Below are 21,773 nucleotides of genomic sequence, written 5' to 3' on the forward strand. Positions count from 1 at the left end.
ATAGTATTGTAACAGTTGTCATATCAGCATGTATTAAAAAATCTAAATTGGTGGATTTTTGTGTAGCAATATTAATATTGAAGATAGAAGAAAATATGCAACATTTTTGGCATGTTATGCTTTATTATTTCACAAAAAGTAAAAACAACTGAAACACACACAAAGATTTGTGCAGTATGTGGAAAAGGTGCTATAATTGATCAAACCTGTCAAAAGTGGTTTACAGAGTTTCTTGGTGCTATTGACATTTTGACCAAATGATTCTTTGCTCTAGGGCTGTCTTATGCATTGGAAGATACTTAGCAGCACCACTGGCCTCTACCCACTAGAAGCCAATAGTGGGAGATAGCCAACATGCTCAAAATATCCAAATCAATAAAGTTATTGGTGAAAATGAAAAATATGTCTCATGGAAAAAAAAACTAAATGTACTTTTTGGCCAACCCAATAATTGACAAGACCCTGTGGATTAGCTGTGATCTTGCAACCCTTGGAGAAGTTAAGGAGCTACAAAGCTGAGAACTAGACCGATGCCATTTTAGCCCCAGAGGAACCAAGGATTCCAGGAAGTTCTCTTAAGCCAGCTATGTTTAGCAACAGAAAAGTGAACTAGAAAATGAAGTTAGGACAGAAAGGGGCTCACAAAACCCCCTGGGGTGCCTGGGTACTTCCCCAGAAGTACATTATGGCTCAGTGAAGAAGATCATTTGCCCTCAAAATGGCCTGTCATGTGAACCAACTGCCACTTCGTGGGCCTTGCCTGGTATTGGGCACTTGGGAAGTGGGAGACCACCCTCCAGTTCCTCACCTCAAGTTATCCGCTCCAACTGGAAGGCAAAATGGGGGCATATCACGTAGCTGGAGAAGGAGACAGTGCTTGGCTCTGCAGTCCAGATTCAGGAGCTGTAGCAGCTCCACGGAGCTGGAAAAGCCAGGGGGACTTAAAAGAGACTTTCAAGAGGTGGGGGTGCACAAGAGGACCTCCAGGGTGAGGAGGCTTTAATGGCCTTTTGAGGAAACCTCTAGGCTGGAATCTGAGCTCTAGACAACTGGCGTGAAAAAGGGAAGGGAGGCTAAGAATCTGAAGGCCCCAAGGCAGGTGCCAGTGATAGAGGGCTCCTCCCTCCTGCCCTTGGAGCTGATGGACATGGGTTCATAAAAGTTTAGTCCTAGGGTGGGCATGGACTTGCCCCTCCTCAACCTAGGCAGTGAATGTTACCCCATAAACAGGAAATGACCCCACAGACTTTTAAACAGCTTGCCTTGGGTGTTGGAACTGGGCAGTGGCAAAGAAAGGAGTTACATGTTTTAATCTAAAGCATGAAAGACTTATATTGGACTTAATAAAAACCAGGCTATGGGTCAGAAGATTATCATGGAGTTCTCACTGTGTGCAGAGAAGTCAGTGATCAGTAACACACTTTAGCCTTGTTCACACTTTGCTTTGGTCTCCACCCAGAGATGGAGAGAAGTGCGCTTGTTGTTTGGGGCCAAAGGCAAGTGCTTGCTAATGCCACCCCTTTCTTCCTTCTGGTTGGGGCCATGCCACTGCTGTCAGGGAGCTTTTCTTCCAACTGCCAGCCCCTCCGTGGAGCTGCTCCAGTGCTGGGAGAGGCCATGGAGAATGGATCTCTAGGAAAAGCAACAGGGACGTTCCCTCTTTCCCTCTGTCCCTCTCCCAGGCCAGGGTACCTCTCACCAGGGATGTCCCTGACCTGCTTCCGACTTTCTCTGTGTTCTCCAGATGCAGCCGTCCCCAGGAGAGGCAGCCCAGAGGCTACCAGCACTCCCAGGGAGCCTTTTGACATTAATCTGGTGAGATGGGCTTAAGGGCTGATGGGGAGGTGGTATGGTCCAGTGGGTCAGGCAGGTTGGGAGTTCCCCTGTGTCGGAAAGGAAACCAAGTCTTGCTGTCCCTGGGTATGTAGGCAGTAGAGTAGAGAGAGTGCCTGAGAGATGGATAGCAAGTGACTGGACTGGAGCTTTCAGTGGGAGGGAGGAAAGAAGGGGCTGGCTTGCTCTGGGTTCCTACATGCCACAGTAGCTCTGGATGGGACATGAGCTCTTGGTGGATTCAGCAGCAGTTAGGGATGGACAGGAGGTAAAGGAGGTGGTCACCGATAGGTGCCCCTGGTGACCTCACCCTTCCTTGTACCCCACCCCAGATATTTACATGGGGTCAACGTGTGGACCTTTCCCTCCTCTTCCCTCACACATGGTGAATGGAGAATGGCACCAGGAGTGAGACCTCCACCCGGAAGTCTGGGTTCTATCGGTGTGATTTCAGGGCCAGCATATATCCAAGAACCAGAGTTTCTCAGGGCTGGAAGGTGCCCACACCCACTCTAATCTTGGCGTTCCCTCTGCAGTGCCCCTGACCAATTGCAGTTCCACTTTCATCCATGTACCTCCAAGGACAGGAAACTCATTCATTCTTGAAGGCAGTCACTCCCATCTCTGTACCGCTCTGACTTAGTGTTTCCCTGGGTAGAAATGCCATGGCACACCTTTTACTTCCCCTCATGGGAGCTTGTATGCATGGCACTCTCCACCAGGGTCAGCTTCTTCAGTTCTTTCTGGAACCAGGCATCTGGTCTCCTTCCCATCCTGCTCATCCAGGTTTGCATGTGTCTGCCTGTCCAGGATCAGGGCCCAGAAATGATCAGACATCCATGGAAAGGATGTCTTCTGATAGGGGCGGTCAGGGTGGCAAGCCTTCCTAGCTTTGCTGTGGCATAGCCCATAGGAGTGGGAGATTGCTGAAGGCTGAGGAACCAGAAAGGCTTCCTGGAGGAGACAGGACTCTGAATCTGGGAGTTTTAGAGCTAGGAGAGAGCATGGGGTCTAATCTCCTTTACAGAGGATGAAGCTAAGGTCCAGAGAGAAGGTGTGGCTTCACCCGAGGCCACATAGTGAGCTAGGGACCAGACTAGAAGCCAGCTTCTGGGTGGGGTATTGCATCCCCACATACCTAGCTTCAAAAGTTACAAAGTGACACTTAAATTTTTGGATCAGTAATATAATCATATGACTAGAAATAAAAACATAGAGATAAATGCTCACTCCTACCTTTACCCCTCATCTGTCAGTTCTCATGCCCACACACCTATCTATTAACTTATTACATATCCTTCTAGAGTGTCTTTATGCAATTACAAGTAAATACAATTGTAGATAGTTGGTTTTTCTCATTTGTTTGCACTTAGGGTAGTAGCATGGTACCATGTATTCATAATATTGGCTTTTTCACCCAGTAAATATTCCTTCCTGGTGCATTTTTGCATCTGTGTAGTGGTCTGTTGAGTGATCATAGCACAATTTATTTAGCCAGTTCTCAGTCGATGCACATTTAGGTGGTTTTGTATTACATACAGTACCAGAATGAAAACTGTGCCCAAAGAAACCATACGAATGATAATGGAAAGTGCCCTGGGTGGCAGATCTCAGCTGTCTTCCGGGTGCCAATTGTTGGTTGATGAACAGCAAGAGAGCCCGTGCCGGCCACGTAAGGTTTAGGTCTTTTGCTGGGTCTTATCTTGAGATGACTTCTCACTACCCACTACTAGGTCGTTTGGAATTGGAATATCAGAAGAATGCTTTTTTGCAAAGCCTCTTGTGGTCTTTAAGTAATAGGCTGGGGGTGGGGGGTGGGCAGGCCATGGAGCTGGGGGAAAGGAAGTGGGTAACACTGAGTGCAAAGGACGGATGTGGCAGCTCAAGTGAGCAGGCATGCTCTGGCTGTCCCAGGAGAGCCAGGGACATCAGCCAGGAGGAAGTCAACTCCTGGGCCCATGTCCCTGCCTTAGAAGGCAGGAGCTGGGCTTCTGGGACCAACACTCATTCCTGTTGAAACCATCGTTTGACTTCCATTACAACCGTGTGCCCAGGTGGAGAGGACGAAACATACCCACGGGCTCCACCAGGACTCCTGTGGGCGTGGGGGTGGCCTGGAGACTTTCCCTCCTTTGCTCCTTGTAGAATAATGTTATAATACTTCAATGAAAAAAAAATGTAAGCTATAAAACAACTATAAATCAGTCATCATGATATTTTTCCCTTTACGGAGCCTCCATGTGCCCCCTGCCCCATTAACTTTGGGGGCGGGTGTCAGGAAGGGCAGAGAAGCGGAGAGGAGCCAAGCCCTGTCTCTGGTGAGCTCATCGCCTGCAGGGTACGGTCTTTCACACACCCGCAGCCACAGCCACGGAGCCAGACATGAAAGAGTAGAGCAGAAGCTTTTCAACTTAAAAAAAAATGTAATGGTCCTGGCTGGCATAGCTCAGTGGACTGAGTGTGGGCTCCGAACCAGGCATCGTAGGTTCGATTCCCAGTCAGGGCACATACCTGGGTTGCAGGCCACGGCCTCCAGCAACCGCACATTGATGTTTCTCTCTCTCTCTCTCTCTCTTTCTCCCTCCCTTCCCTCTCTAAAAATAAATAATTATAAAATCTTTTAAAAAATGTAATGGTGATAAAAATACACACAACATAAAATTTACCTATAAGTGGAATTGCTGGATTATATGGTGATTCTATTTTTAATTTGTTGAGGAACTGCCCTCCAATTTTCCACAGTGGCTGTACCGTTCTACATTCTCACCAACAGTATGCAAGGTTTCCAATTTTTTCCACATTCTCACCCGTACTTTTTTTAAATAGGTAGTTTAAACTTTTTTGACCACCACTCATTGTAAAAAAAAGTATTTACATCTAGCCCATGCCCTATAGACACACACATGCCTCTAGCTAAAATAGCAGTTTTGCAGAGCAAATTATACTCACCACATGGGATTGCACTAATGTTTTCTGTTCTCCACAACATAAAAACGCAGGTCACCACGCGCTTGCGTGCTCTCACGATCTGAAGGTCCGGGGTGTGCAGTGTGAAAACACCGGCGTAGAGCGCTCAGTGGGGACCGCACTGTCTGGGGTCAGAGAGTGTTTGTTCTCTCCCCTTCCCCCAGACAGGCTTCATTCTCTGATCCCAAGACAACGCTCCTCCCTTTTATAAAAATGTTGAGCAAAAGAAACTCAGGAATGCAGGAGGAAAGGAGGAAATCAGTCGGTTGTGGCAGACTGGAGGAGCGCACAGCCCACCTCGGATCACTGACCCCGGAAGGAGCCCTGCCTGGCTTGGGTGGGCACCCTGCACGCGGCCGCCGCGCTGGGCTTCCCTGCTTGCCCCGGCCCAGGCTTGGCCAGGTCGTCCCTGGGGTCCCCTCTGAGGGCAGCCTGGCCAGTCTTTCCCCACACAGGAGGGGCAGATCTCGTCCCAGTAAGGAAAAGTGGATCCCTGGCCTCGTCATCTCACGGCACAGCCGTACCCCTGGCGGTTCCCGTGCAGCTCTGCCTGATCAGGGGCCCCCGCCGGGCTGGAACGCCTGTTCTTCCCTTGCGGACAGATTGCAGGCTCCTGAGTAGCTGGTCTCCACTGAGGGGCCAAGGGGTCAGATTAGGAGTGGCAGTCACTGGGCCTCCCCTTTTGAAGGAGCACTTCCCATATTACTCATTTTCAGCAAGTGGTCCAGCAGGCTGTTGAGTTTCACACAACAGGGAGGGATATACGGGAGGCAGTGACAAGAAAAGCCAGCTGCAGAGACACAGGTGGGGACCTTCCACTTCAGAACACTGGCCTCAAACACTAGATGTGTGACCTCTGGATACCACTCTGCCTCTCGTGCTTCAGTCTCCTCCTCTGTAGATCGGTGATAATCAGGATGGTACTTTTCTTTTTCTTACTACAATTTCTTTTTATTGTGGTAAAGTTCATGTAAGAAAACTCACTATTTTAATGATTTTAAAATGTGAAAGTCAGTGACGTTTGGTACTCTCACAGTCTTATACAACCACCCTACCTGTCCAGTTCAGAGTATTCCCACTATCCCAAAAGGAAACCCTGCATCCATGAAGCATTCGCTCTCCTTTGTGCCACCCCCACCCCCTGGGAACCCCCAGACTGCTTTCTGTCTCTGCGTTTAGTTATTCTGAATTATTTCACAGAAATGGAAACATAAAATATGTATTTTTTGTGGCTGGCTTTTTCTATTGTTTTGCGCTTTTTTTAATCCTCACCCAAGGGTATGTTTATTGATTTTAGAGAGGAAGTGGGGGAGAGAGAGAGAAACACCAGTGTGAGAGAAGCATTGATCAGCCACCTCCCTGTACATGCTCCTGACTGGGAATCAGACCCACAACCCCTTGGTGTAAGGGATGACGCTCCAACCAACTGAGCCTCTTGGCCAGGGCACGGCCAGCTGGTTTCACTGAGCATAATGTGTTCAAGGTTCATTCCTGTGTGTGTACCAGAATGTCAGTCCTTTTTATGGCTGAACAATACTCCCCTGTGTGGGTGAGCACATTTTATTGCTAGACATTTTTTGGCTGTTGTGAATAGTGTTGCTGTGAAGATTCATGTGCACGTTTTGGTTTGAACATCTTGTTTTCTTTTCCTTTGGGCACATATTTAGGAGTAGACTTGTTGAATCACATGAAAATTCTCTAACTTTTTGAAGAACTTTTCTACTTCATTTTGGGATGGGTACATGCAGCGCTTGGCACTGCGCCTGGCACAGCAATAGTAAAAACACTGTCATCACCGTCAGGTGCTAAGTGCCAGGTGCTCTTCCAGCTTTACCCACGCTGCCCTGTGAGTCAGACAACATGGTTATTTCCACTTACAGAGAGGGACTGAGAGGCCCCAGGAGTTTTAAGTGATTTGTCTAAGGTGCGTAATGGCCATTGTGACCCAGGCAGAGTAAAGGCTGCAGTGAGGCCAGCTGCAGGTCAGTGGAAGGGTGCCCTTCTGGCTACAGCCTCACTGCTGTAGAGGAGCTGGTCTCGACAGCAGCGAGCACTGGTCCCTGGAGCTGTGCAGACTGGACGCCAAGCAAGCCTTGAGGAGTTGTTGGGCAGTGGTTCTAGGATGCCAGCACCTCGGGGTCATGAGGTGAAGCCATTAGGGTGTGGGGAAGATGCCTGGTCCCTAGGGACTCCAAGCTTTGGACCCAGCAGCTTGTACCTGTGACTGGGTGAGGCCCTGGGGATTGGGCTGACCCCAGGCCTGGGTTCCCAGCCCTTATCCTGCTGCCCAGTCATTTCTGATTCTCCTTTCCTGACTTTGCAGCCAGAGGGGCCACGGGTCGCTCAGTTGCAGGCCCTGGGGATGGTTGACGCTCAGCCTATGGCCGTGGTACAGTCGGTGCCTGGGGCACACCCCGTGCCAGTGTGCGCCTACTCTATCAAAGACCCCTCCTGCAGGCAGGTAAGTTCTCCCCAGTCTCTGCCTCCATCCTGAGATCCCAGATTCCACCAGGCAGTAAGAGGTGGAGCTGGGTGAGAATGCAGATCTAAATGGGCACCTGCTTTATGCCCTTCCTTGCCCTTGGCTGCCTTGTCAGGAAGTTCCCCTCTACTCTAAGCTAGGAGCCAGTGCAGGAGAGGCAGAGGCCTGCAGAGGCCAGGGGGTAGTAGGCAGGGCCAGTGTGCATGGCAGCCTGGGAGGGCCTTCTGTGTGGGGAGAGCAGCAAAGGGCAAGGAAGAGCATAAAGCATGGGGGAAAGCAGAGGGGATGGCCACAGGCCACTGCTATGCAGTTCTGGGTCTCTGCCCACCACCTCAGGGCCCATGGAGGCTCCTGACCTGGCACTGTGACTCCTCTATGCATAGGAGGTCTCCACCACAGCCACACAATGGAAGAGGAAGTCCTGCCAGACCGAGTGTCCCAGGAAGATCATCAAGATGGAGTCTGAGGAAGAGAAGGAGGCCAGGTTGGCCCGGAGCTCCCCTGAACAGCCCAGGCCCAGCACCTCCAAGGCAGTCTCACCACCTGCTCAGGAGGGAGGCCCCGAGAGCCACACCATGGGAGATGAGGAATTGCTGCTCAACAGCAACCACCGGACTGGTGACTCTGAAGAGGCAGGTAGGGAGGTTTGGGACCACAGAGGCTGAGGCCTACAGGCTGTCCTCCAGGGGTTGGGTGGGGCCCCTTCTTCTGCGTTCTGACCCCACCCAGGGAGCTCAAAGCCAACAGCATTCCCTGTGTCCTGCCCTCAGCTGCCACCAGATGGGGCAAGGAGAGCCCACAGTTTGCCTGGGTGGTGAAAGGGGATGCTTTTGCTAAAGTTCCAGTGTGGGGAGCTGGAGGGGCTGAAGCCCACACTTCCTTAGCTCCTTCCCCCAGCATTCTCTTACAGAACACAGCACCATGCCTCTGCACAGTGTGGGTCTCCCCAGGAAATGTTTGTTTGGTGTGTGCCTATCAGCCTCCCAGAGAGGACTCGAGTAAAATCCACACCCATCAGTTCTCAAATTTTTCTTCAAAGACTTCATTTGTCCTAGACATCTTTTATGGACACTGCCAGATAGGGAGTCCTTGGGCATGACTTGAGATCAACCCATAGAATTCTGGAATGTTCATGACAGTCCAGGTTTATTCTCATTCTAGGCTCCAGCCTGAGCCCTGACCCTGCTCACACACCAACCCTAACTGATATTTCTCACTCACAAATGCTATTGGTAAATCAAAAGGTTCTAACTAGATAGTAGGGTTTCTTTAACTTGCACATCTTAGCTCACAGGGTTGAGAACTGGAATACACCAGTGTGCTGCTTTAGCATCGCACAAGGTTCCAAACCAGCTGGTGCTTGGCAGGCAGCACTACCAGGTGCGGATCCTGCCCTCGGGCTCAGCAGCTGGATTAAGTATTCACAGGAGGCACAGCAGGCAGTCATGGAAAGCCAATGTGCGTAGACAGTTCATGTAGGCACACGTCAGTGTTGACATCCTCTCTTACAAGCCACATGTCACCCCCCGCCCCCAGGCCACTGGAATGCAAGGGTTTCTATGGGAGCGCTGGTTGGGGGGAGGAGTGGGCATTCCCAGCAGGGCCTGATGCTGCCTCCCCTACCTCGTTTCAGAGGAGCGCATTGTGGTGATCAGCTCAGATGACTCAGATGTCGAAAACTCGGTGAGTGGCCCAGAAGTTTGGCCCGGGACTCATGCCTCCCCCCACTCCAGGTCCCAGGGGACACAGTCACAGCAGGTGACTTTCAGACCTGCCTTGCACCTAGGGCATTTTCTAGCGAGGCAGTAAGTCCTGAGCTGTCCTGAAGACAGTCTCCAAATGCCGGCTGTGGGCTGCAACTGCTTCAGCCCTCCCTCCAGGTGAGGGGCCTTCAGCAACTGAATATTCTCTTTTGAAATGCTGGTAGAGTGCTTCCTTCCGGAGCTCTATCTATTTTCTGGACTAGCCATTGCCTTTGTGGGGAGTTTCCTTAAGCATTTCTGTCCTCTTAAGTCCTCAGAAAGGGAAGTAGACACCAGTGAGGGCCAGTGCAGGGCGTGAGGGCACGGGCAGCACCACACAGGGCCCACACAAGCGAGGTTTACTCTTGGTAAGAAAGAACTTCTGTAACAGAACAGTGGCTTGTGGGTTATGACCCTTCTGTCCCTGAGGTTTGTTAATGGTGGCTAGGCAGTCACCTCTCCAGAGGCAAAGGGGATCTGAACAGAGTGGAGGTTGGACTGGGTGGCCCCTGAGTTGCTTCCAGCCCTCAGTCTGAGGTTCTGTATTGGAAAGTGCATGGAGCCTACGGAGACCACAGCGCCATACTCCCTGCCAGCCCAGCCCCTGCTGAGAGCACCAGGAGTATCCCACACCCGCCGGGCCTTCCGTCTATCCCGAAGCATACGCTGCCGCCTGACTTGGACTCCCTATAATCCCGCCAAGCAAGCTGCCGTTCTCCATGCCAAGTCTCCCAGCCCGCCAGCCGGACACCAGGAGCATGCTGCCATCCACCGTGGGATCAGCTACCCGTCTCGGAGAACACAAAGAGCCACTCGCCTTCACCACATCTTCCGCTTGCCACGCAAAGTGTATTGTGCTCCCACATGGACTTGTCCTTCTCCCATGGTCCAAGCCGCCACCCTTGCCATCAAAGAGCCTCCCAACCATCTTGCCAATCCCCAGGAGTGTCTCGCTTGCTTCCAAAGGGCCATCAGCCAACCCCGACCGGCGAGAAGGGCAGGGAGGTCTCTAGGTCACTTCCTCCGGGGGTCCCTCCGTGTAGCTCAGTGGCTCAACAAATTTGCTTTTCCTCTCTCCTCTGTGGCTCCCCAGCTTGATACCTCTCTCAGGCAGGGAAGGGCAGAAGACCAGTCACCCCAGACTCTTAGGGCAGGAGTCTCCCCCCAGGATTCTGACAGGACCCCTGTGGAAAGTCCCCAAATCCAGGTCACACTGGAAGCTCCTCAAAATGCATCCCCACCTCTTCCCGCCCCAGAAGGGCCCTCCACCAGCCTGGGCCTCACTCAGACCAGCCTCTGAGAGCCCCGAGTGCCTCCCTGTGCAGGTGTTGGCCAGCTTGTAACCTTGTGGCCAACCCTCATGTCCTGCTTCCACCACCTCCTCCCTCCTGCTGCCCAGCCCAGCCCAGCCCACACACCTGAAGGCCCTACACACAGTAGGCATTCATATATCTTGGTCAAGGAGTAAACCAAGGAGGGAATGACTGCATTGACTCTGGGCAGGGAGACTCCTGTCCTCTTCAGCCAAGAGGACATGGCAGGTTCAGGCCACCACTTCTCCCATACCTGGGCCTCTGCTCAAGGAAAGGAAGCTTCTCCTGCCCTTTGTACCTCCCGCAGCCCCACCCTTTTACCCCATGCTTTTCTACTGGGCCTCTGCCAGGAGCTAAGCCCATGAGGGCAGGGACTATGTCCGTCCCAGGACCTGGTGTGAATGGCTGTTCAATAAATGTTTGTTGAAAGACCGCACTTGTAAACCCTTCCTCCATGACCAACAATCAGGCAGGAGTTAGTCATGGACTAACTCTTAGCTCTTTCCTGCAGGTGGCTTTTATCACCTCCCTACACTGACATTTGGTTCTCCTGTGGGGTTACTATGTCCTGTTCCTCCCACAATCTGTGAGTGTCAGCGGCAGGAGGTAGGGTCAAAACCCTCTGTGCCTACCAGATGGGCTGTTTCAGTCCCGCCATCTGGGAAGACCTCCTGTGCCTTTGAGGTGAGCTCCACTTTCCCAGCTCATGTCAGACGTCCTCCCCCTTGCCCCACCTGGGGAAGGCTCTGGCACCTGCCTCCTGAGGTTCCACTCCCTTCTCCCTGGGACAATAAAGCATCCACCACCCTGTCCTCTCTTATCCTTGACCTCTCAAGGGTCTTCACCACAAGGTCATCCGAAGGCCCTCACCCCACTACAACTATCCATCTCTAAACCGGCCCACTCAAGACTGACCAGGACCTCTAGTCTCTCCCAGCTCCTCCTGCCTTTACCTCCAGCTGGCAAGGTCTGCCCACCATTTCAGCCAATCTTTCATCAGGATTTCAGTGCCCTGCCTCCTCCTGACCTGTTAAAAGCCTGCCCTCCAAAAAAAAGCCCTGGAGGGATTGAGTGGCTTGCCTCTGCACTGCCACCTGGAGCCAATTCTGCTGCAGAAAATCAATGGGAGGAAAACCACAAAGGATAGTCTAAGGCACACTCCCAGCCTCTACCCCAGCTCACTGCACCTCCACAGCCTGAGCGCTGGGTGCTCATTCCCACCCACACTCGTGGCAGTGATCGAACCCTCTGTCCTAGGTAGACAGTGGGAACCCTCAGATGACAAATGAGCCATCGACATCTTGATATCCAATCACGTTGTCCGGACCCCCTCACATTCTCCCCTGCCCTGTTAGGGTGGAGGGACAGCCACCTCCTGCTGGGACTCCTCCTCTGTCCTGGCCCCAGCACCTGCCTGCTTGGGAGCTTGCCCCATCTCTCCGTCCTCATCTGCGTCTCCAAATACCTCCACTTCCATATGAGCCACATCTAAGCATGCTGAAGGAAGTCTTCCCGTCTCAGAGCCTTCTTTTCCTCTCCTCCCTGTGTGTTTGTCCCAGCCTTGGCTGCTCCTCGCTCCCCCCACTTCCCTGCCCTCCCGCCCCCACTGCGCCAGTGAGCCCTCCCTGCCTCCAAGTCCGATGGTCACCTTCAGTCGTTACTCTTGACCAGGACCGGACCCTCTGAGAGGCTGCTTCCCCTTGGTTCGGGAGGGCTCCCTCCTGCAGCCAGCTGCTGCTCCTCCCCTTCAGCGCCTCTATCCCTTAAATGTTTCAGTGTTGGTCCTGGGCCCTCTTCTCTTTTGGTCTGTGTACTCTCCCATGATCTCAGCCAGGCCTGTGTCTTCACTCACAGTCCAGCGGCCTTCCCACAGCTGCATTCCGATGCCCCGTAGAGACCTCAGACTCAGCTCTGGCTCTGTTTGGTGAATTGCATCATCTGCACGGTTATACAAGCTGACACCTCAGAGCCGCCCATGACACATCCCCCTTTCTATCCAGGTTCTGAATTCCTCTGAAATCTGGGCACTTGTTTCTCTCTCATAACCTTGATAAAATGAAAATTGAGCCCGGTGGAGGTGGAGGCCTGGGAAGGAAAATGACTGGATACCACTGGTCTCACCAGGCTTCCTGAAAGCCGAGCAGAGGAACTGACAGCCATGGTTGGGGGTTGGTGAGAGTGCCAGTCCAATGCTCAGCTGTCAGCAAAGAGCTAGGTGGTGCCTGGGGTTAACCAAGGAAGGAGGGAGAAGCACATTGAAGGTCACGAAGAATTAAACATTTAGAAACCACTGCTCATGTTTGAGACCAGGTCTGCGGGTGTGGAGAGAGACAGAGGACAACTGCTTTTGCATAGGTGTTCTTCAGACCCACTGTTTTTAAGTTAACGATTACAAGACTCTCAAACTTTCTGAAAAAAAAATTTAAAAGTAAGCAAGTCCCCCTGGTGCTCTTGGAGTACTCAAAGCAGCTTGGAGGGAGGGGGCAGGGCGACACTCCCTGGTGCTCCAGCCTCCTGCACTGCCATGTCCTCCCCCTCTGTGGCCTTTCTCTGACCTCCCGGTGACAGTTGTAGGATACCAGCCTGCTAACGCGCTGTGTTTTCCAAGTGCACCAGAGCATGCAGCACCCCCGCCTCCTGTTGGGGCTGCAGGTGTGCCAGTTGCTGAAATGTAGACAGTCTGAGGTCTCTGGTGCAGACCTGCTGGACCAGGAAGAGACTGTGTGAGCAAGAGGGGCACTCCAAAGGAGACCTCCAGCCCCAGCTGGATGAGGCAGTAGCTGAGTGGAGAGGTGAGACCCAGGCCTGGCAGTGGACACCTGCGGTCAGCAGTGCCTCTGCTATGGGCCATGTGTTAGGACCCAAGGCAGAAAAAAATAGGTGTTCTCACCACCCTTTCAGCAGATGATTGGCCTTAGGGCCTGGCAGCAGGAAGACCAAGTGGAAGCAGAGGGGGCCTAGCAAGGGGGTGTGACACAGTGGAGGTGGGGATAAGTGGAAGGGAGGCCTGTGGGGAGCAGCTGATCCAGGGGAGGGACAGTGATGCTGGTGAGCGTGTCAGACAAAAAGACGCCTTGCCGGGAAGATAGGAGCTGGGTCTCTCGAGGGTGGCAGCAGCTTGCCAGAGGGGCAGTGGGGCCACAGGTGCACAGATACAGGTGAGGCCTGGTCACAGGTACAGGTGCGATATCTCTGGGGCTTTCTGGACTTAGCAAGCACTGGGGTTTTGTATCTGCCCCAATGATCCCAGCTGTTGCTGAAGCTTGAACGCTGAGAAAGTCCCTCAGGAGTTGGGGACTCTTGGTAAGCAATAATGTCAGACACTAGGTAGATATCTTCTGGTGACCAGATGCTGAATATCAAAGGTTTGGGGCTCCTCTCTGACCAGCTGATGACCGAACCTGGACTAACTCAATATTAGGACAGTCTGTCTCAACCCTGCCTGGCATTGGTCATTTGGGGTTTTACCGACGACAGATTCCTAGGTCCCATCCACAAAGACCCTAACTGGATTGGTCTGGGGTGGGGGCTGGGCATCACGACTTCTTCAGGCTACTCATGCCGAGCCAGAGGAGAGAACCCTGGGAGAACTGGGGGATTCGGTGGCACGTGCGTGTCAGAGGTGTGGTGCTCAGACATGTGCATTAGCCTTGGGTGGAGGCGACACGTACCTCCTGGGAGATCACCCAGAGGGGAAGGAGGGAGCTGGGTCTTCCCAGATACGCCACCTGGACCTTTGGCATAGCAGGTAGGCCTGCGGGGCTGAGCTGGGGTGCGGCTGACCTGCTCAGCTGGCCTGTGGTGAAAATAAGTGAAGCGGCTCGTGAGCCAGCCTGCATGTGTGTCCTGAAGAAGATCCTGGATGCCCTCATGGCTCAGTTTGAGAAACACAGTCCATTCATTAGCCAAGTATAATTTTAAAAAATACATTCCAGTAATTACTTACATCTTTCAAAGGGATCCAACTCATAACTCGGCAGCACTTCTTAACTTCCTCTTTTGCTTTCAGCTCTCCTCGGTCCTCAGAATGTCTCCCCAGTGCTCACTGTCCAGTCCTCACACAGGGACTCTCATCTGTCCCCACTTCACGCCTGTCCCACCCCTTTCCCAGCCAAGCGAGCCTCAGGTTTTTCCAAGTAAAGGCCTTTTCCTGGCTTCTTGGGTTGTGGTTTCTTGCACTGTGCCTCTCTCTGCTCCCCTGCCCGCTCGGTTATCCCGATGGCGGAATAAGTTGAGGTGTGGAGGGGTGGGGTGGAACAGGAGGGTTTTCCTTAGTGAGCAGGGGTGGAGAGGTGTTTTGCTCCAGACCCTCCATGTGCTGATTGCCCTTCTGTTAACCTTTTCTTTTTTTTTATAAATGAAATCTTTAGAAAAGTTTTTTTTTAATGTACTAGTGCTTTTCAGGGTGAGGGAATTGAGTTACAGGTGGCTGGATTTCAGTGGAAAATGTTCCTGTGAGACCAGCCCCACAGTGAAGCCACACTTTGTGGAAGTCCCCAGGGGTAAGAGGAATCTGGGAAGATGCGGAACCAGGGCTGGGAGACGTGGCTCCCCTCCACTGGAAAGCTCAGCGGGAAGGAAGTTGTGCCCTTTCATTAAGGGAGCCTCCGCAGTCTTCAGTGAGTATGGAACAGAGGACGTGTCCGTGACTGTGAAAGAAAATGACCTCAGGACAATGGGGAGCTCTAATAACGAAGCTCTGGTGGCCATCCTAACTGACCCCAGCATGAAGATGGGGGGCTGGCCCGAGGATGCAGTCGTTCTGCTCTCCGGGGAGGTGACATGGAAAAGAATGTCCTAGAAGAAGATTCTGGCTCAAGGCCCGAAGAGACGCAGAAGGAAGGAGACGGGTGGAAGCCCTCGGGGCTGTGCACTTAGGCTTGGAGCAGAAGGAAGACGGGAGACTGGAAAGCCCAGTGCGCCGTGTCAGTGGGTGGCAGAGACGATTCAGCCACAGGCATGACTCTTTAGCCATTGGTGAGAGAGGGCGGAGGCCCAGGTGAGCACGTAGCAAGGGGAGCCAGCTCTCCACCAGACCGAGTGTGAGAGCGCCTCTGCCTTGTGAGTGGAACCAGCCCTGGAAGGCTGCAGGGAGAGGCACTGGGTTCCCCCACCGGGGAAGACGGAGTCTCTGGGGCACCAGCTGTCAACTTCAAGGAAGATGGTCTAAAAGACTCCTTTCAAGGGAGGCAAGGAAGCCAGGGCAGCAAGACAGAGTCAGAGCCCATTACGCAAACAGCCTTGGATGCATGGCCAATTCAAGGATACTGATATGCAAGGCATTTGAGAAGGTCTCTTATTGGGGCCTTCTGTCTAAAGTCCTGGAGCCCACAGGCCTCTCTGAGTAAAACCAGCTCTAGATGGATTTCTAGCAAATGTTTCTATCAATGACTGGGAGGAACTTGGTGAGCCTGATGTAGGGCTTTGAAATGCAAACAAGGTAAAATTCCGCTACTCCTAGGAAAATGCAGCACATTTTATCTGTGGTTAGTAATGACTTAACTGTGGGCTGACGTTCTGTTCATTAAATGTTTCACCTGGAGAATAGAAGGGCCTAGGAAAACATGCTAGTTATCTCCCAGTCCAGGGACATTAGTCAGAAGCCTTGATGGCCCCAAGTGAGACCAACTCCATCAACCCGCCAGATGCAGTCCATAGGAGGGAAGACAGGACTGCTCTGGACTGTGTCCCAGTGGTGTCCCCAGCCAGCCCTGGACTCTGGCCACGTGCCTCCCTCCTGGTCTCTGGCTAATACTCACAGGTGGCATAAACAGGAGGTTCTGAGCAGGCCACCAAAGATGACATCTGGGTTTGGCAGCCGTGCAGATAAGAGCAGCTGACTATATTATGAGAGGCTGCATCTGCCTCTGTAGCTCCAGCCCCTTGGGAGCTAGGGCCCTCCCCCCCAACAGCAGAGGCCTTTCAAACTGCTCTTGCCGTGGTGCTCAGCCTGGAGGAGCCTCAGGCTTCGCTGAGCAGCCGGCTCCTGGTTGCTGCAAGACAGCCTCCACGCTCTAAGCTTTACCCCTCCACTGCTCCTGGTGCCAGGCTCTGTGTGTCCACCTCAGTGTGGGTCCTAGAGGCTGTGCAGTCCTCCCCTCCCCTTTGTGTAGGATACTGGGACCTTGGCTGGCCTTGGGGACAACAAAAGCCAGGCTCCTGGTCCCTTCCAGACAAACATGGGGTTCTAGGTGAGACTCTTTCCTCCTGTCCCAGTTCATGTTTCTTCTGAGTGTGCTCAGATGTGAAGTAAGTGAGGAGCAGGCATTCCAGCCCTCCCCTCCATAGCACTGCCCCTCCCCCAAGCCTCCACAACCAGCGCTACTCACCCCTGTGCACACTTGCTCATAAGTTTGCGCTTGCAGGTGGCACACTTGTGGCAACACAGGTTCACAAATTCACACCTCCTTTTGCATACCCAGATGCACACACACACACTTGCCCACGTGATCTCATCCCCTCACCCCTCTTCACTAATGCACGTGCACTGTCTGGAACACAGCCTGCACAAGTGCACATGTACATCCATGTCCTGCATATGCACACACTCTCGTGCATGTGCACTGGCCTGTACTTGCGCCTTTCTTCTCTAAGAGCATGCCCTTGGGCCTGTGCCTGCAGATACCCGTGCCATACCAGCTTGCTCATGTTCCCACACGTGTGACTGCGTGTTGGCACATGCTTGACCTCCGGCCGCCTGACCAGTTGGTTTTCTGTGTTGCAGTCCTTCCGGGAGCCAGATGACAGCAGCAGCGAGTCCAGTGACCTGCAGCTGGAGGGCCCCAGCTCCCTCAGGGCCCTGGATGACAGCTTCACAGACCTCTGGTCAGAAGACAGACCCCTGGTTTTCTTTGACCTCAAGATTGACAGCGAAAGTGGGTTCTCTGATGACCATCCCTACCCCTTTCTAGCTTGGTCTCTAAGTCCCCAAGATAAGGGCAGGCAGAGCTATCTGCATTGCCCAGGAAAGCCCTGACCTCTGGCCAGTGACCACACCTGGGGGGGTGGGGGAGGAGAGGAAGAGAGACAGACAGACAGAGAACTGCATCTCCCCTGGGACTCCCAGGTGTACCACTTGGTTGTCTGAATAAGGACAGCTGCCTTGACCAGCACCTGAAAACATGAGTCCAGAGCCCTGAGGAGTTCACCTCTGACGGGCACTTCTCTTACATGGACAGCCTTGGGAAGATGCTTCTAAACAGAAACCCAGAGCATGCAGGAAGTCAGTGCTTTGAGAACAGCAACTCAAGCCAGGCATTGGGCTGCAACTGCACGCTTCTGAGTACAAGGCCCAATCCACAAGAGGCTGTACAGGGAGATCAACAGAGTCATAGGCCCAGAGAGATAAGGCCCCTACTTCCAGAAGCCCCACGACTCCCAGGCCCTGCCTTGTGGCACAGACTCGGCTTGGGGCTAGCCTAGCCAGCCAGAAGCAGCAGGTGTTCCTGCAGGACAGGGAAGTCACTTGCAGACCTCACATAAGGCTCTGGGCCACGCTCTGAGTACAGTAGATTGATTGGGCAGGTGTGCTGTCTGTCCCAGCCTCCAACTGGCTGGGAACCTTAGCTATAGCTAAGTGATTGATGGTACTGGAAGCCAAGAGCAGGAAGCAGAAGGCCAGATAGAAACTGTGAGGGGTCTCAAGCGTAGGTGGGTGAGGCTGACAGAAGAGCTATAGGAGGGACCTGATTCTAAAGGGTTTGGTGAGCCCAGAAGCAGGTGGCCGGGAAGGGGGACTCCCAGCCAGTGAGCAGGGGGTGTTTGAGGGCAGCAGGCCTACTCCCCTGTCCCCAGCAGAGCCAAGGGCAGAGTTGCAAATGTTTTGAGGCCAATGTTTGGTTCCTGGCAGCAGGCCCCAAGGTGGAGTCTCTGGCTAGTGGGTTGGCAGCCCTGGAGGTCCCCCAGTCCTCCCCAATGCCTCCCATGGCCCTGGGGCCTTACCCTACCCTTCTCCCCTGCCTAGCCCAGGAGATTAGGCAGCTGGCAGCTGTGAACCAGGAGAGCAAGTTCCGGGTGCTCATCCAGCCTGAGGCCTTCAGCATCTACTCCAAGGCTGTCTCCCTGGAGGTGGGGCTACAGCACTTCCTCCGCTTCCTGAGCTCCATGCACCGCCCCATCCTGGCCTGCTATAAGCTGTGGGGGCCCAGCCTCCCCAACTTCTTCCGGGCCCTGGAGGACATGAAAAAGCTGTGGGAGTTCCGGGAGACCATCTCCGGCTTCCTGGCCACCCTGCCCCTCATCCAGGAGCGTGTGCCCCAGGCCAGCAGCTTCAAACTCAAGAGTCTAGCCAAAACCTACCTGGCAAGAAACATGAGCGAGCACAGTGCTCTGGCCGCCGTGCTGGCCATGCGCGACCTGTGCCGCCTCCTCGAGGTCTCCCCGGGCCCCCAGCTAGCCCAGCATGTCTACTTCTTCAGCAGCCTGCAGTGCTTTGGGTCCCTGCAGCCTCTGGTGCAGGCAGCTGTCCTATCCCGGGCCGAGGCCCGCCTCCTGGCCCTCCACAACGTGAGCTTCATGGAGCTGATGACCACACACCGCCAAGATCCACAGGGGGGCTTGAAGAAGTACAGCCGGTACCTGAAGGCCACCTCATCGCCCCATGCCCAGCCTGCTCTCAACCTGCAAGCTCTGAGCACCTACTTCAAAGGCCTGTTGGAGGAGCCAGCCTTGGCCCAGGCAGAGGGCATCTCGAGCCCTCTGGCTAGCCACAGCTTGGCCAAAGGGGCCCCCCAGGAGAACTGAAAGGAGAGGATGACTGATTTGGCATCTCTGGAAGACACAGAGGGATGGTGTCCCTCAGCCAGGCCTGCCCATCACAACATTCCGAGATCCTGGTCCCTAATACTCAGCTGGCATTTGGTCTAGAATAGTTCTCCTTCTCTGGGACCAAATTCTCCTTCTCTAAGGCCCCACAGCTACCCAAAGTGCCTTTTGAACCAAACTGCCCCTCATGATTTGGGGTTCTCCCAGCCTCTGCCTACCTGGAGGCTGGCTCTCTGTTCATTTCCCTCTGGACCCTTTTCATCCCTGCAGGGCGTCATATCTGCAGGGACAGAACCTGCTGCCCAGGCCGGTCCCCACTGCCCTCCACACTTGCTTTCTTCCTCCTGGCCACACACACACCTCCCTTTAGTCAAGGCTTTGCACCTTGGTCCTCAGGCCACTGACTCCTCTCCGCATGGCCCGTTGCTGTGCCTGCACTGCCCACCTCTGCCCTGTCAAGGAATGTCCTCTTGCCCAGTGCTGCTCAGTGCAGTGCAGGGACTTGTACCTTGGTTTTCCCGACAGCCTCTACCCAAGACCTGCAGTGTCTGACTCGTTGGGGTGGGCCCCAGCAGGCTATTTAGTTTAACAGGTGGTCCGGGTGATGCTGGTGCCCGCTGAGTTCCAGAACCACTGCTGTGTAGATCGCTGCTCGAAAGAGAAGCCGTGTGGAGCAGCAGAGCAAACCCTGGCCTCACCCCGACTCTGTATATCAGATGTGACCTGAGCCCCCTTGACCCCACCTATAAAATGGCTGGTTGGCCAGGACAGTCTCAGAGTCCCATCCAACTGTGCCATTCCAGGGTTTTAAGAATAGACAACAGGCCCTGGTTGGTGTGGCTCAGTGGACTGAGTGCTGGCCTGTGAACCAAAGGGCCACCGGTTCGATTCCCACTCGGGGCACATGCCTGGGTTGCCGGCCAGGTCACCAGTGTGGGGAGGTGGGACGAGAGGCAACCACACATTGATGTTTCTCTCCCTTTCTTTCTCTCTCCCTTACCCTCTCTCTAAAAAATAAGTAAAATCTTAAAAAAAGAAAAAAAAACAGACAACAGGCTGATGAGGGAGTGGACAAGATGGTTTCGTTCTTGAACCCTAGCCTGGCCACCAGACCTACGCTCAGGCTCCCAACCTGTGGTCACACCAGGGGCAGCAGCAGAACACTGGCAGGCCAGAACTGTCCCTTCTGACTAGCAGAATCACTGTCACCTCCTTCCTCCCATCCCTGTTCCTTGGTCATTGCTACTGGGATGCAGCCCAGACCCCCAGCCTCCATGGGCTCACCTGTCCCAGGAGTGAAGTCTGTGGGCCCCCCCAGCCCCCATTCGGTGGGCTCCCTGAAAGCCCTCTAAGGGATTACATAGGATCTTGCTGCTATGGTGGGAGCACTTGCTCTAACAGTGAACTCGAGTGCATTTAAAACAGGGTTCCAACTTAAAGCAGGTGCCGCCTCTGAAGCCTGATGGGAATAGGCTGGTGGGGAGAATGGCTGCGGGGGCCCCGGCTGGGCTGTGGCAGCCATCGTCTTAGCAGCTGCAAGGCAGCCTGGCCCGGACTGAGCAGCGCCTAGTGACTCCAGCTCAAGCCCAGTCCCCCAGTGCCTGTCACCTTCTGGTCAGTTCATCAAAGCTTTTGTAACAAAGGCTGTTCTGCCCTCTCTCCACTTTCACAGCCTTTAATAAAGTCATGAATCTTCAAAACCTGATGTCACCTGCCCAGAAGCCACTGAGCAGCAGCCTGTGAAGGGGGTGCTTCCAGGCCAAGGGGAGCTACTCTTCCTGGGTACCTTCCAGGACTTAGCTGAGCAGAAAGCCCCTCATTGCTCAGTGCTGAGGGCCTCCCGGATAAAACCCCCTCCCACCCCATTCCAAGTGGGGAAATGAGGGTGGGCCTGCCCAGGATTACCTCTGAAGGGAAGAACCATGTGGAGGGAATGAAGCACCAGCTTCAAGGATTACCCCCAGAGGGAGCCAGGAGCCAGACACCAAGGTCTGCAGAACTTCACTTCCGTCCTCTGCTGGGTCGTCTTATGCCCTGTCTGTGTCCCAAAGCCACAAGTGGTGAAACCCTTAACCAGGCAGGTAGGGGGGGCCTGGGATATTAGCAATGTGTGACTAATGTGTTGCCGTCTTGGATGTCACCGTTGAAATGCACACTAGTACCTGCAGGGGCACAGACTAGGCGGCAGCTCTCCCCTGGCCTGGGTGAGCAGCCAGTTAGCGGGATTTGGTCACTGCTACCACCCGTAACCCCTTCGCCCTGTCCCAGGTGCCCAAATTCCAGTCCTGGAGGTTTTAATCTCTAAGAGCAAGTCCAAATATGTTATCTGTGCTTCGTCTTTGAATTCTGTCAGGGTTGTCCACGTCATCTAACCGTGAGTGTTTGGCCTGCGGCTGGTCTGGTACACCAGGCTCAGCCTCTGACTCTGTAAGCGGGATGAGGGCATTTTTACCTCATAGGATGTTGCATGAACCAGTGAGAAAAAATGTCTGGGAAAATACTAGGTTTGTTCAGAAGTCCATATCGTTTTTTCCATAATATAAAAGACACATTTTTCATTCTCACCAATAACTTTATTGATTTGGATATTTTAGTATGTTGGCTCTCTCCTACATGGTATAACATTGATTTTTGTCAGTTAATGTCTCAGTTTGATTGCTATCAACTTCCATT

The 21,773-nt window shown here is 53.4% G+C and overlaps 1 protein-coding gene across 9 annotated transcripts in view; it reads left to right on the forward strand.

The window, feature by feature from the left end:
• PML (PML nuclear body scaffold) overlaps nt 1–21,751 on the forward strand; it is a 45,917-nt gene extending 24,166 nt beyond the window's left edge. The window contains exons 4-9 of one of the 9 annotated variants that reach the window (XM_045848475.1): nt 1,745–1,815; nt 7,124–7,261; nt 7,666–7,918; nt 8,916–8,965; nt 17,062–17,212; nt 18,301–21,751. In XM_045848475.1, coding sequence (XP_045704431.1) covers nt 1,745–1,815; nt 7,124–7,261; nt 7,666–7,918; nt 8,916–8,965; nt 17,062–17,212; nt 18,301–19,079 — 1,442 coding nt within the window. In that variant the 3' untranslated portion in view covers nt 19,080–21,751. Of the gene's footprint in view, nt 1–1,744; nt 1,816–7,123; nt 7,262–7,665; nt 7,919–8,915; nt 8,966–9,577; nt 10,789–17,061; nt 17,213–18,300 lie in introns of those variants that run through there. The other 8 variants (XM_045848478.1, XM_045848476.1, XM_045848482.1 and 5 more) reach the window with 8 other exon arrangements.
• Nucleotides 21,752–21,773: the final 22 nt, after the last annotated feature.

The sequence above is a fragment of the Phyllostomus hastatus genome, unplaced genomic scaffold (assembly GCF_019186645.2).
Source record: "Phyllostomus hastatus isolate PE091 unplaced genomic scaffold, TTU_PhHast_1.1 phas_contig_62, whole genome shotgun sequence".
NCBI lineage: Eukaryota > Metazoa > Chordata > Mammalia > Chiroptera > Phyllostomidae > Phyllostomus > Phyllostomus hastatus.